General features: G+C 37.8%; 2 protein-coding genes across 4 annotated transcripts; both read right to left on the reverse strand.

Annotated features, from left to right (window-relative positions):
• Positions 1 to 7393: 7393 nt before the first annotated feature.
• LOC133738316 (uncharacterized) lies at positions 7394 to 10383 on the reverse strand. Of its 2 annotated transcripts, XM_062165831.1 has the most exons (7): positions 10095 to 10383; positions 9929 to 9999; positions 9635 to 9740; positions 9199 to 9331; positions 8842 to 8988; positions 8203 to 8371; positions 7394 to 7690 (listed from the first exon to the last, which is right to left on the reverse strand). In XM_062165831.1, the coding sequence occupies exons 1-6, from the start codon at positions 10166 to 10168 to the stop codon at positions 8312 to 8314; spliced, it is 591 nt and encodes a 196-aa protein (XP_062021815.1). In that variant the 5' UTR covers positions 10169 to 10383; the 3' UTR covers positions 7394 to 7690; positions 8203 to 8311. The 2 variants fall into 2 exon arrangements, with proteins under 2 accessions (XP_062021815.1, XP_062021816.1); XM_062165832.1 differs by lacking the exon at positions 8203 to 8371 and having other exon boundaries at positions 10095 to 10379.
• Positions 10384 to 10640: 257 nt separating this feature from the next.
• On the reverse strand, positions 10641 to 15241 carry LOC133738314 (glycerophosphodiester phosphodiesterase GDPD4). Of its 2 annotated transcripts, XM_062165827.1 has the most exons (9): positions 14982 to 15241; positions 14368 to 14454; positions 13939 to 14036; positions 12881 to 12941; positions 12643 to 12720; positions 12284 to 12376; positions 12090 to 12179; positions 11080 to 11207; positions 10641 to 11000 (listed from the first exon to the last, which is right to left on the reverse strand). In XM_062165827.1, the coding sequence occupies exons 1-9, from the start codon at positions 15150 to 15152 to the stop codon at positions 10832 to 10834; spliced, it is 975 nt and encodes a 324-aa protein (XP_062021811.1). In that variant the 5' UTR covers positions 15153 to 15241; the 3' UTR covers positions 10641 to 10831. The 2 variants fall into 2 exon arrangements, with proteins under 2 accessions (XP_062021811.1, XP_062021812.1); XM_062165828.1 differs by lacking the exon at positions 14982 to 15241 and having other exon boundaries at positions 12881 to 12945; positions 14368 to 14410.

The raw sequence follows: 15241 nt of genomic DNA on the forward strand, positions 1-15241 counted from the left end.
ATGATCAAAATATATTTATATCCTACCCACATGGTCCAGTTCAGTTGGCAAGTTGACTGTGCTCCTTAAGCAAGTTGAGGGACTTGAGGCAGAGGTCTCAAGTTCGAGCCTTGTGTATGGAAAAGACTATGCTGGGAGGGCAAGCCCACCTATTTGGTGTACTCGATGCCCGGAGGGGGGGTGTCGCTGCGTCTTTGGCGCGGCACTGTGCTGGACTTCGGGTAAAAAAGGTCATTGCGTGCCTCCTTGTGGTCCTTCCCAGTACCTCCTTTATAAAAAATATATATATATATATATATATATATATATATATATATATATATATATATATTTATATCCTTGTTAAAAATTGTTATTGACAATTTTATTTGAAAAGTTTATGATTTATGTTTTAATATATGGGGATATAAATGGAATTTTAGTATAATTTAGTTTCCTTTCCTTACACAAACCAAACACGAAAATGGAAACAAACATATTTTAACCCGTTACTTTCCCAATGTTTCCAAACAACGAAAAGAAAAGCTAGTGGGAAATTTGTTTTCCTTTCCCATGAGATTTCCTAAGGAATTGATTTCATTTCCGTGAACCAAACGAGACCTAAAATGAAATGTTGGTGAATTCACTTAAGGAAGAATTCACTGAAATGTTGGTGATTGAAATCACTTAGACCATCTCCAACGGTGGTGTCAAAATCCACCGTGGAGCTCCAACGGAAACATAAGGCCTGTGAAACCAACTCCAACAAATCTGTCAAATCCTACGTGTATTTGACATATGAACCCAATCTGTCAAATTTGACAGATCTCTCAAAACTGTCAAATGCCACAATAGCTCATCTTCATCGTCTTCAAAGATTGCTTTTTTGCCAGAATCACAAAGAAATTGGTCTGTTCCCAAAAACCCAAACCGGAAAACTTCTTCACGATCTCGATTTGAAATCCCAGATGGCCAGATTCGTTATTATCATGACAAGATCCAGAGCTTTCTCTCGATTTCGGTCTGAAATTCTCTCTCTCGATGTCGATCTAAAATCCCACATGTTGATATGTATTTGAAATTCCCTCTCTTCTCGACATCGATGTTGTATGTCGATCTCAAAGAAACATTAAACTGCAGATAATTGAGATAGATGAGGAAGAGAAGATGGAAAAGAATTGTTGGAAAATCAATGAACAAGAACTCACCAACCATGCCGATCTGTCTAATCTCAATCTATTTCCCAAAAACTCAAACTAAAAAACTTGTTCATGATCTGAATATGAAACAGGGAAAGTGAAGATGGAAAAGATGAAGAGGAGTTGTTGGAAGATAAATGAAGAAGAGCTTGATTTTAGTTGCGGCAGGTTGCTGAAGTGAGAAGGAGAGATTGACTCAATTATTGGGTTTTGTTTGCAAACAAAACGATGAAAAAAGCTACAGCAAGTAGGGGAAAATTAAAAAAACAAGAAGAGATTGGGTTGGGTTGGATTTGGCAGATGGGTTGGAGAAGAAGTCCACAAATTGTTTTTTGCCAAGTCAGCTGTCAAATTTAAATTTGACAAAATTTTTTGACATCTCTTATTGGAGATGCTCTTAAGAGGTCATTCTGTGTAAATGTGGGAGTATCAAAATTGACTTGATCTTAGAGTTAAGAGTTAATGTAGAACAAATTACAAAATATACTACATCAATAATTTGTTTTAATACAATAAAACGCAGGCAACAATGTAAACAATAGTAGTGATCCAAAAATAAGCAACATCTTGAAGATAACTAGACCGATTGTTATGATATTTAGATTTATGAAATAATCCATTCGAGATTGCTTTAAGGTAAAACAAGAGTTCAAAAAATCGATCAAAACTATTCTCATCCCAACACAACAACACGCACAACTAACCAAAACACTCAATTATGATACTCATCATGCACTTATACTGAGATTGACACTCATCATAGACTGTAGTGATCAGCAATCCACCCCATATTAAACTTACCAATCCCTCAATATTGGTAGTATAGCCAAAACTCGAATGAAAGAAGAGCTCTCCCAACTACCATTTAGAAACTAAAGAACGTAGAGACGAGTGGACCTCAAAACTGCTTTGAGCACCCAAACATTGTAGAAGGTACAATGCAATGCATCACCGCCACCAACCTAAGCAAAGAGCCGTACTTGGCCAACCTATTTTTCATCAACCAGCTTAAAGAGCAAAAAGTTGCTTTGGGCACCCAAGCGGATCAAGTCGCCTAGCTATGAGTGCCATGACTACCCCATTCATCAGCACTACAAATTCGTACTACCAAAGGAAAAAAGAGAAAAATCTGCTAGTACACATTAGGGAAAAACTTTAATCTATGTTGAAACTAAAAATATTTATTTACTTTTTTTATATTTTATTATATTAAATGAACATTGTGGTGGTGCCCTGTTGTGTAGTACACTTTCTAGTTTGTTCTACCTTAGCTCTAGGGCCAAGTCGTTTTTGGTCTTTGTATGCTCCCCATTGGGATGCCCTCTCGAGCGATTTCAATCGCTAATTGGGATGCCCTCTCGATGCTTTACTTAGTAATACGGAAGAAGAAGAAGAAGAAGAAGAAGAAGATATTACCTTTAGCCTCATGATGACTGATATTTATAGAAGAAGAGTGGTTAAGATAGAAGAGGAGCCCATGCTCTTCCCTAAAATCTAGGTCTTAGCTCTATTGGTCCTACAAGGTATGGGTCTAACACTAACATAGTCGGTGATGGGTTAGTTGACAGGTATCACTTTTTTCCTAAATTACTATTAGGTCATGCCTAAGACCCGTGCTTAGTGAATGAGCTTGGCACTTGATATAGTAGGTGAGAGTCAGCCATTGATTTGTGTTATTTTGTCTTTTTGCAATGTTTGTGTTTAAGAGTGATCTTGGGGGGTTAAGGCTTGGGTCTTTAGGGTTGAGGCTCTGAGCCTTGGCAATCAAACTCTTGATTCTTTAGATTACGTTATTCTAATAATGAGGTGTGACTTTGCCTTCCAAGATGGTGAGTCAAGCACATGGTGACATTAGAGGTCCAAGGTTGATGACTTGGAGTGCCAACACTTGGCATATCTTTAGTCATGGTTATTTCTATCCAAGGATTTGATTTCTCTCTTAATCAAAGGTTTAAGTGCGTTGAAAATTTAGTGTCTATTGAGTCACAAATTACTTATGCAATTGTGTCCCATAACTATGAAAATTGATTTGTCTTCCATGCTATTTTACTCTTTTTAATCGATTTCCTTTTATTTGTAGGAAACAATGCATCGAGAATAAAATGACCATTTGAGGCTTGAAATGTGGAGATTTGAAGAAAATTGCAAATCGACTTTTCTGACGATTTTTCCGGCGAGCCGCCACTCATGGAGGATCTTTTCTCCAGCAAAGGAGGACCATGGTTGTGAGAATCTCCTATCACTTGAAATTCAAATATCTTTTATCACTTGAAATTCAAATATCTCCCTACACCTTGTCTTTTTGTCACCTTGCCAATTTGGGACTATTTGGGGGACAATGGTGTAAGAGCATCTCTTGCACATCTTGGGACCAAAGAGGACATACATAGCTTATCAAAAGAGGCCAAGGACCTAATCTTGAGCATTCTTGATTCAATTCCATCATCTTCATCATATCCAAGATCCATTTTCTCTCTAGAAAAGACACTATCATTTCCACCACTACAACTCCCATTTTCCTTCACCACTCAACACCACAACTCACCTTAGAGATTTCAAATTTCACCATTCTTACCAATATCAAGAGCTTGGAGCAAGGAGAAGGAGGTGACTACCACCACATCATGTACTTGGAGACCCATCTCCACCACCTCTTCCGGCATCATCAAAAGTCACCATTTACTCCCTACCTCTTTATGTATTTGATGTTTAATAGAATGTTGAAGCTTGTGTATCTAGCTATGTGTGAGTAGTGAAATAGTTGGGGCTAGGGTTGAAAGCCTTAGCCAAACTTGCTTGTATTGATGCTTTTGTTTGTAAATTGATGTAAATTCATGTTGTCATTCTCACATGCTAAGTCAATAGTTGAATGCATTACTTAGACCTAATCAATTTGAGTTATGTGTTTGCCATGACATGAAGTTTTTCCTAGAGATTGATTACCTTTAGGCAAAAATAGAACATGAAAGCACACCATGTGTGCGTGTGAGGGTAGTGAGATAAAATCACCTAGAGATAGGATTGGTTTGCTTGCTTGGTTACCTAAACTCTAAGCTTAATGCATTTAGGGGCAAAGGATTGAGACCTATCCTGTAATTGAATTTGTCTCTAGTTAGTTAGTTCTAGACTTATCCGGTTAGAGTTAATAAAATGAAAGGGGTTTAAGCCTTAGTAGTTCTATCCGGATGCTAAGAGGGTAGTTGGACAATTAGCTTTGCATCATTAATATTCAATTGCTTTAATGCTTGCAAGGGAGGCAAAAGGTGAAACCCGATGCCCTAACTCCCATCCATTTGATAACAATTTGTTTAGTTTAGCTTAGTTTATATTACTTGCTTTCGTTGTTTCAATTTGAATAGAAACCAATCTCAAAATAAAAATCAAATCTTGACACACCATCTTACACATACTCACCATGAAATTTGGTTCACTTGTGAGCCTTTGTTTGTGATTGTACATTTGCATATTCTTTTCGTTTTCCTTTAGGTTTTCCCTAGTTAGGAAAGGATTTACCAATCCTCGTGGGTTCGACATCCTTACTTAATCCCTTATTCTATAACTTATACCTCTTGCACTTGAGGGTGGCTTCAATGCTAACAGAGTTCTACATAAACCCTTTGACATTTCAATGCGTCCTATTTATTGAACCAAATTCTGACATGAACACAAGAAAGTTGGGAGACTCTATGCCTCTAATCTGCTAATGCCACATTGTTCATTCAAGTAGGAAAGCTGTTCATCCCTGACATGACTAATTAATTGGATCATAGGCAAACAATATCGAGAATCTATTTATTCCTCTAAAACCTAGAGAGAGAAAACAGATATGAAACCATCTTCCTCCCATTTCTCTCTTGCCTAGATCTAGATACCACCAAATCTAGATCAATAGGTCTGAGAGTTGGGGCGGCTTTCATTACTTGGGCTTCTATCTCAATCCATCCTCTTTGTTTCAGATTTTCAAACCAAAATGCCAAAAACTTTCTTGTCATTCCTCCATACGTTTGTTTTCTTCCCCACACCTCGTTTCTTGATCGGATCGATTCTCTTGGAAAATGACTTCTAACCATCTGCTCTTTCTTCTCATTTAGCAATTTCTCCCATTTGCAGACAAAGAAGATAACTTGGTTGCAAGCTCGATCCAAATCTCCCTTGTGGAGTCCCGGAAGGGGAATATGGACGACGAGAACTCTCTTTGAGGTTCTTGGTTCGACATCTTGCTGGAGATCTCACTGGAGATCTCACCATGAGATCAGCAATTTGCCTTCTTGCTGGGACACCCGATTTATGTTGTTACGGGACCTGAGATGGAGTTCTATATCTAGACGGCATAGATCTATGGATCATCGACGTCGACATGGAATCACCTCTGTCGCAGAGACTCAACGGATTTTGGTTGTTATTTCTCATTGTCGCGCATGACGAGGGTCTGTGGTTCTTTGTTTTGATGCTAGCATGGAGTTTTTTAGTTGAGCCATTTTCGGGCCTCTGTTTAGTCTCTTGTTCCCAATGTTGTGGCGCTTTTTAGACTATGTCCGTTATGGACCTTGTACCCTTCTTGGGCCATTGCTTATTTTTTATTATTAATTTTTAAATGGAATTTCATTGTAACTTTTAACGAGTACACTCGTTTAAAATGACATCCCTTATAAATTCGGGAGTAGTATCAAACCAATTTTGGCTATCACTATTACAAAGAGCTTTAGTTGGGAGAGCATGAGCAACTTTATAATTAGCTTCACGGGAAGCATACACAACTTTAAAATCAGCATGTCTACTAATATGATCCTTCAAATCTTCTAACACAAAACTGAGCATAGAAAAATTATGTTCTTCTTGGTTCATAGCTGTTGCCAATCTAGAGAATTTTGTTTCAAAAATGACTATATCAAGGCGCATTAACTCAACCATCTTTACTCCCTCAAAGAGAGCCAATAGTTCTGCATCGAATGGTGACATAAGGTGCCTTAATAGTGCTATTGCTGCAACCTTGAATTAGCTTTACATTGTCCTGAATAACCATGCTTACTGCTCCCCTATTATTCTATGCTAGAAAGGCCCCATCCACATTACATTTCATCCAGCCCATGTAGTGCAGGCACTGTCCAGCCGCCTCGGCCTGCTCTTGCCTGCTTCACAGTGGTAGTGGTCTGCACATACTCTGCTAGCCAGCTTAACGCCATCAAAGCTGCATCACAAGGGTGTTGTTTAACATCATCCCATACTTGTGTATTATTAACATCATCCCATACTTGTGTGTTACGATTCTTCCATATAACCCGTAATAGCATCAACACTTTACCAAATTGTTCTTTGCTCAAACTGCTCACCAAGTACACCAACTTTCTCGGAGGAGGTGCAGCAAGTCGGCACTCCAAAAGATGGCACAATGGCTCTTGCATGTGGTCTCGAAAGTCTCGGTGGCATCGATGACACAGGGTCACAGCTATAGTCAAGCTCGCCTATTGGGCAGGCTTGCTTTCTATGGGCCAGGGTTGAGGCCTCTGGGCCTCAAAGAAAATGGGCTAGCCTTTTGGGGCTGGTATTTAAGTTTTTTTACTTTGTCTATTTACTATGTCCTAGTATTACCATAGTATATAGGCTTGCTTTAAATAAGTGAGCGCTAAGTTCGAATATAATTGGTGTATACCTATGTACCACTATGGTCTTCATCACGAATCCTTAATTTGTAGATAGCATGACTGCGGAAGGGCATGTAATGACATTCTTGGCATGAGTTTTATATCAATGAAATTATCATTTATTAAAAAAAAAACTTATTTTAAAATATTTCAAGAGAAAATATACTGATAAAAGCAGGCACCTGTTTTTGTGTCAAAGACCTCACCAAAATATGATTTATCTAACATACCCTTGCACAAATGAGATAAAATTCGGAGAAATATTAAATTTAAATGGTTTTATCAGAAGACAAACACAGTTTTCCATGATCATTCAAAAATTGAACATTTATCCCATAAAAGACCTAACCACGTTCAAATCAATTCCATATTTCTAAAGTTCAGAGCAATATACAAACCCATGTTTTCCCATTTTTAGATCAGCAAAGAGCAGGAGAAGCAAAATTATTGAACAGTGAGCCATTTGTTTTGGCCTTTTGGGGTTTCTTTTTCTATTCTTTGAATGATAATTGAAATCTCTTCAACTTTTCTATGCAGCAACAATTCATACAAACGATGATCATCGCAGGGTGCTTGGAGGAGAAATGCATTTTGATGTGCTACATAGAACAAAGGAGTTCGAGGTATTAAGTCATTACAAACTTCAACGTTCTTCATTCCTTCACCAATAACACATACATCGTACGGGTAACGAGGCTAGCGAGGCTAGTAATATACAATACCCAAATGATGGCACAGTTAATGACCAAACCCTCGTCTTCATCAATCCTGCCCAATAATTGAACCAGGTGATTAGCATCACCAACTTTGTCAGCATCTCCCTATGCATTCAGCTTCCAACCTTGTCGATCAAATTTCTTTTTCGTCATCCTGAGAGTGAAATAACTAAACATTATACACCTCCAAGTAATTACACATACACAAAAAGAAAAAGTCGACAGTCGTCTAGAATCCCACTGAGACACATATTTAAACACCCAATGCCCTAATACTCGTCGCCAAGGAATGAATTCTAATTAGGAAACAAGAGTTTGGTTATTTGATTCTCCCTTGGAGCTGAGTGAAATTGTGAGGCGGACTCTGGGAATGAACCAAAAAAGTGGGACTTCAATTGCTATTGGCACCATCAGGGATGATGCCGAAGGAATTATCACCAAATGAATTTGGGGTAAAAATTTTCATTTCTGGTTGATTAGATAAAAATTGGGGATAAAGACCAAGTGAAATTATAAAAAAGTTTTTAAAAATTAAAAATTAAAAAATCCCTTGTCAGTGTGACTCACACATTTCTGTCAAAGAGAAGTTAGAATTTGGACATTTCTGTCAAAAATGAACAATTTTTGACAGATTTGGGAATTTCGGAAGACATTAGTATACTTTACCCTTTGTCCTTGTTAAATGATATATCACGTACGGAAGGGTAATGTCGAACACTTGATTATTAGAACTAAATACTTCCATCTACACAATGTAAGATCTTTTCCAATATAATCATAACAGAAGCTCTTCCAACTCCTCCATTGTCTCTTGCCTTCCCTCTTGCAAGCAGCTCTGTAAAATAACCAAAGGGTCTGGTATGTCCTTAAATCTTCTCAAAAATATTTTATCCAAGTCAAGAAACAATTGGGGATATTGTCCTTTGACCGTTTGAACGTAAACTCTTAAATGCAAAAACGATAAAATCTTCAAGCAGTCAGCAATCAACTTTAGCAAAAGGTTCATTTTACCCAACCCTTAAAGTTAATTTTTCAGCAGAATACATAAGATGATGCATAGAATACAGATGCATTAGTTTGGTTGATGTGAAATTTTCATGGACTCAACTAACTTGGTTCAATTCCAATATGAATACAACAAGATAATAAAGCATGATACTTGCACACATTGGGAGAGAGCAGAATGTCAGTGATGTTCCATGTACAGGTGGTATTATAGTGTCAAAAACATGTAAGGAAAGTTCCCAATTTATGGGATGACAAGCAAATGCATTGTTACTACGATGTTAATCAGGCATCCCTTACCTTAATCCTGACTTCTGTTGGTGAAAGTGATCTCTTTGGGCTTAAAGGACGCGTGCTAAACTTGTGAACCAACACCTTAAACAATGGTAAAGAGAGTATATACACTGCAGCAAAAATAAAAGGAGCCGCAACAAGCCATCCCAACAACTGCAAAGATTGATAGAAGATATTAGACACTATTGTCTTTCATTAAGATACCATAGAAACATCACAATAGATCACAATTTAAGAATATAATTGATAAATTGTGCGCTTTCTCTAGCGTTAGTGAAAGTGAATATGCAGGGGTGCGTGTGTGTGTAGTTGTCAGTGTGAGGGAAAGAGTTATGATTACAAGATGTTAAGTTGGCCACCTACCGCATGTGCAATACTTAATAAGACTTCACGCGAAGCTTGGAGGGTTAAAACTTTCTTCAAAGCATCAGAAGTCAATGGAAAATGAGGTCCACCAGAGACGTATTCACCAAAGCGCAGGAACGGTACCATTAAACTTGAAAGCAAAAGGTAACAGCAATCAGGATATAATCATAGATGTAACCAGAAATGTTGGCAGACATGGTACGAGAGAAACTGAAAGCTGTGAGAGTTGTTTTATTCTCTGCAAAACATGGCTTTCTGTTTGAACAAATGAAATACCAAGTCTGACGCTAATCCACACACTGTCATTGTTCGAACACATGATCAAGGTCACACAAACAGAAACTTGCACATGCACAGACGATGACAAAGCATAACATACTCAACCCTTCAACTATAAGCTACCAAGATCCTTAATAGAAAAGCACAAAAGTACCTCAGTTCAATTGGTGTAGCAATGAGATTAATCACCATGACAGTTGGCGCATGGCAGTGGGATCCAAGAGATGCAATAGCCAACCCACAGATAATCACAGTTGACCCTGTTAATGAGAGATGCAAGTTAACCTTTTGAAATCCAGCATAACCTCAGCCAGTAACAATATTAGCACCCAGTTCTGCATACTATACTAATAGAGTGCAGGTAGACCTCTTGAGTAATGAGTTATTTATAGAACAACTAAATATGAATACAGGGGTAATCCAATAAATCCGAAGTGAGAATAGTTACCACAGATTGGAAACAATCCAATGGTGAAGCCAAGAGCTGCAGAGAAGGCCAAAAGCTTAGGCTCGGCACCCCTGTAAAAAGTGAAATCAAAGATTACCAATAAATTTCGAATGCGAATGAAGCAAGCTCAGCTCGCAAGACCCAATAGAAGTTAGAAGAGTAGTACTTGCGAAGGATTTCGAGTAGAGGCTCGACGATCTTCTTGTTGAGCCAGATGGTGAGCAACCCGATATTTGCCATCTCCACAAATTCCTTCCTTCCTTTCTTTCTTTCTCTCTTCTCTTTCTTATATACAGAGAAAGAGAAAAGAATATAAGCAAAATGGGGCAGAATTGAGATATTAGTGTCCTCTCTTGGTTTTCCACATTCTCAGATATTAAACTGCGGCTCAGATCTGGAGAGATTTTTTAGATCTTTTCTGGTTCGGTTTGGGTTTACTGCTGATAGAGATCAGACTAAAGTTTTCTTTTTTCTTTTATGGAGGGGAAGCAGTTGCGTTCGGGTGCGGCAAATACACGGTTTCGCGCCTACATCAACCACTCATGTTGAGCCAGGTCACCACCCTCTATGATTGAAACTGTAAATAGAGCAACGTGGAGGTTGGAATGCCCCAAATTTAACTCACGCGATACAGATAGGTTTGTATGATTTGTTTTTCTGGATCTGGTACAACTTTCTGGTTATAGACTTAATAGTTGATAGGTAGATAGGATTCTTCTCCTTCCTAACAAGAAAACGACCCGACCATTCTACATCCATATATTATGCAACTAATCGTCTTCGTACAACAACCATCACCTTTCAAGTAGTAAGTACTATGTAGTTGAAACACCTTGTTTTTATGTACACTGGTAACTTTCACAGTTTCAAAAAATCTCAAGTCTAACGTTAACCAAATGGATGCTATTCTGATAATGAGAAACCATGCTCAAGACAGTGTCTTCTGGTATCTTGCATTAGAGCTTGAAGCATCCTCGGGTTGCTTGTTACAATGGCATCGACGTGCTCAAACAACATATTTTCCATGGACTCCGCATCGTCAACAGTCCACGCATATACCTTCTTATTTCTCCTGTTGAAACCCACACATGAATCTCAAATTCTCATAACAGGTACCCTACATGTTCTAATGCATCAAGTTAAAGACATACCCATGCAGAATTCTCACAAGCTTTTCATCAATCAAGGGATGGTAAACGCCAACAACACGCGCATCTCTCATCCTCAGTAAGTTGGTCCTAGCCCCGGTTGACTGATCAATCATAACAATATACCCCACCTGCAATAATTAATATCACATTAACAATAAACTCAGAAGGTCGCCGCCTTTTGTACTGAGAAATCTGGCATTAGTATCAAATGCTTTCACTTGTAGTTAATATCATCTCTGCAAGTAATTTGACATTATATGTTATTAATGAGAATCCCTGCAGTTTCATGACTAAGCCCTGTGGCAACGTGCATGAAGAAACTGAAGCAAAAGATTCTACAAACTTAAAGTTGCCTCTAAAGGCCACGAAAGCTTTTGCACTTGATGAAAACAGGTTTTGGATGAGCCACCATAATCAAGTATAGATGTTCACCAACTATGTACGTATCTGAAGATTTAGGCAAGTTGTTTTACCCCTCATGTGGTGAAAGTGTAAATTGGTCTTCAACTCTCTTATTTTAATAATATCATATAATACAAAAAAGACATAATACAAAAAAGACTTGCAAAAGCACAAAAAGAAAGAAACAATAAGATAGCCAACCTACAAAAAACTGCTAAATTCATTGTAGTGAGGAACAAAATAGATTAAACCTGATCAGTAAGAAAACGGTTCAAATGCAAATGAGGACCAAAAGTTTAGAACCGAATCAAAAAGGATATGGAAAACTGTTTTAAAACTACATGCTGATGCCATCTTTATCATCTCAAAATCTTGCCATAAGTATTTACATTTGTCAACACAAGTGATGATTTGTTTGGCTATGACAAGCACTTTCCCTTGAGGAAACTTGACCAAAATTGCACATATAGAAACCACGCTTTCAAATCTTCCCCTACCAATCAAATTATCAAATGCAATTGTTATCCCATCATATGCTAAACTCCAGCATGCCCCCTGAGAAATCGATACTAGAGACCAGGAAAAGGAAAGAGTAAGTTGCTTGTTACCATGACATCTGAGGATAGTCTGATCACATCCCTTGCTAAATTGTCGCTTTTGGCCCATACAACGCAATTCCTACACTGGATCCTCTCAATCTGGCAAAAGTTAAACAGGACAACCTTGAGGTAGGTAACTTGGGAAAACATGTCAACTAAAATTAAAATGATCCAAATGAGAAAGGTGATGCAAAAAGACTTACAACAGCAAGAACATCCCTTGCAAGACCTTTTTCATACGATGGAGGCCCGACTTTTACATCTAAAACCACCTGCCTAACTGAACTTGATACCAACTGAAACGTTAATCAACACAATGGTCAGAGATCAGACCCATGCGGGTGGACTGCCTAAAGAGAAAAACACTGAAATAATAATAATAAAAAAACAACAAAAGGATAGTGGCCTCTTCTGCTAAGGCACACCAAAAGGATCAATGGGATAGACGTATATGTTTACCAAAACTATCAGATAAACACACACAGTCTCCTACAAAGAGGACATCGTATTTTCTATGAAAGAGGGAGATAGAGAGATGACTAAAGCGGATCTTCAAACTTACCTTAAGAGCCTCTTCAATTGTAGGAATATTTGCATCGTGGAACTTTGCAGATTGATGCACGGAACCAAGATGTTTTATCTACAACAACAAACTAAATCTATATTCTCAATCAACATTATCACAAATACCTAACTGCGTAGCTTTAGAGCTAAAATATATAGATAAGCTAGTCCTCTAACCAAATCCTGGTAAGAAGTTGCTAAATATAATTTACAAGAAAGATAGACTGCAGACTCACCTCTTTCATGCTGAAGTGTCCAACCTTCGAAGTATTGTTTCCAGATATCCGCTGCAAATCCCTGCCTGTGTCATTTGAGAATCAAATCTACCAGCAATTTCAAATAAAACTCTGAATATGCAATCTAATATAATGAAGGTCCAAAGGAACAAATTCTAGTGAATATAATGTTTTGATGACATATCAGAGATTCAACAAATCCTTAGAATACAAGCTTGGTCATGAACATTGATACCAAGCAAGCAGTATTGGGCAGTTTACATATAAAACTTTATTTTGGAGCTTGACTTTGACTCGTGATATTATCAATGGCAAAAAACAATTCAATATTAAAAGGTCTTTTGCTATTTGCAAGGGTTTGTTTAATTGAAACTAGTAAATATATGCAAATCAATAATAAGATGTACCATTCACCTAAATCCCTATCTTTTGTTTGTAAATAGATCAACCTCAAAACAAGGCTTTAACATGTTCCAGTTCTTTACATTCTTTCTTTCTGCCAAGGTGAAACTGAATTTTCCAAACCACTTTCCATATATCTGCACTCCTTACTGACTCTTAGTTGCTAAAACCTCCATTAAACAAAACAGGAGTGTGTACAAATTAAAGTAGCATACTGAATTAGTAACTAGTGCACTGACAAGCATAAGCTTCATCATAAACGTAAACAAGGCCAAACACCTTTCAACAGAAAAAGGGAGAATAATTACTGATTAAAACCACATGTCATTGATATTTTAGATACTGAATCAGCCGGAATAACCAAAAAAAAAAGCACATTCCGTACTTTTATTAGATAAACTCTGATAAGTATGTACATTTTGAAATTACCCATTGGAATTATCTAAGGTATGATATGATGACAAATTAAAGAAATCGATCCAATACTTGATGAACTGTCAAACAGAACAATAAGGAGGAATACATTGTAGATTCCATGTTCTTTGAGAAAAAAGAAGAAAGTGTAAAGCAATTGTTAATAATTAAGGTAGTCAAATGATGTAAGATGACAATCAACAGCTAAGAGGTGAAACCAGAGAACTCTGAGAACACTGCACCTGTCATGAAGCGCAAGCAGAACTCCATCTGAAGAACGAGAAACATCAATCTCAATGCAGTCTACTTGAGAATTAAGAGCAGAGTGATATGCAGCCATCTGTGGAAAACAACAAAATAGTTGTAAGAGAGATGGGGCACTCAACAATCAGGACTTTGGAAAATAACTTCTTGCAGACAAAAAAGGTAGAACTAATTTGAATCCTCAAAGTTCGTATTCAATGGAAGTAAGATGAGAATCAGCAGATTATGGTCCTTTACAAGATAAGCATGTAATCAGTTTATGGCTGAATAAATCAACAACATGAGTTTAGAATCTATTTGACTTGCTAACTTGCTATGTGTCAGGACCCAAACAGTAAGTGGAATATCCATTGACCGGAAAAGATGATTCAGGGAAGGGGAAGAAGAAGAAGACAAGATATGCCTACCGTGTTTGGAAAGGCGGAACTTGAGTCACCGCCATGCGCACATACAAGAGGAGGACTATTTAGCCAACCACACTTTCGCAACTGAGTCTGTAGAAAAAAACTTGTGAAGTAAATATTTGAGTGTAGACTGAAAGTATCCACAATACAAGTCGTCATTTCTCTTTCCCTCTGACATTAGTCTCAAAGAGTAGAAGATAATTTTTGTTTCCATGGTATATGTATCTTGCAGAAAATTCAGAGAGTGAGCAGCTGCTTATGAGGCAGCACCAATATAGAATGTGATATGCCTAGTCATAATCAACTGTAGCATGAACCTTTTTAGAATCAGATTGTTGGCGCCACTAGCTAGCTAAGCTACTTAACTAAATGGAGAAGTTGGAAGCCTAGCTAAAAGACCTAGCAAAGAAAACGATTCATGAGATCATCACAGAACCTAGCATTACTCTTTCTCATATTTCCTTGGATGCCGAATACTCCAAATATGTAATTTTCTCAGGTTTACTGAAACTACAAGCTCACACATCCATAAATCAAAATGAGCTCAAGGCGCATTTATCATCATTAGTATAACAAACACAGAGAGAGTGAAAGAAAGAGAGAGAGAGAGAGATTACGAGACGAAAGGTCTTGAGCTTGAAGATGAAGAAAAGGGGAGGGACGAGAGCGATGAAGGCGAGGCTGATGAGAATCGTCCGGAAGAGTCTCTTTGACGAAAACCTGATCGGAAACCTCCGCTGTTGTTGATGTAAGGATTGCCTCCTTCCCACTCTCGTTGAGATCGCCATTGAGATTTCGATTTGGATACCCACAGCACAGAAGAAGAAGAAGAAGAAGAAGAAGAAGAGAGGTCCTGCTTCGGTTAATTACATAAACA

Source organism: Rosa rugosa, chromosome 3 (genome assembly GCF_958449725.1).
Source record: "Rosa rugosa chromosome 3, drRosRugo1.1, whole genome shotgun sequence".
In the NCBI taxonomy this organism is placed as follows: domain Eukaryota; kingdom Viridiplantae; phylum Streptophyta; class Magnoliopsida; order Rosales; family Rosaceae; genus Rosa; species Rosa rugosa.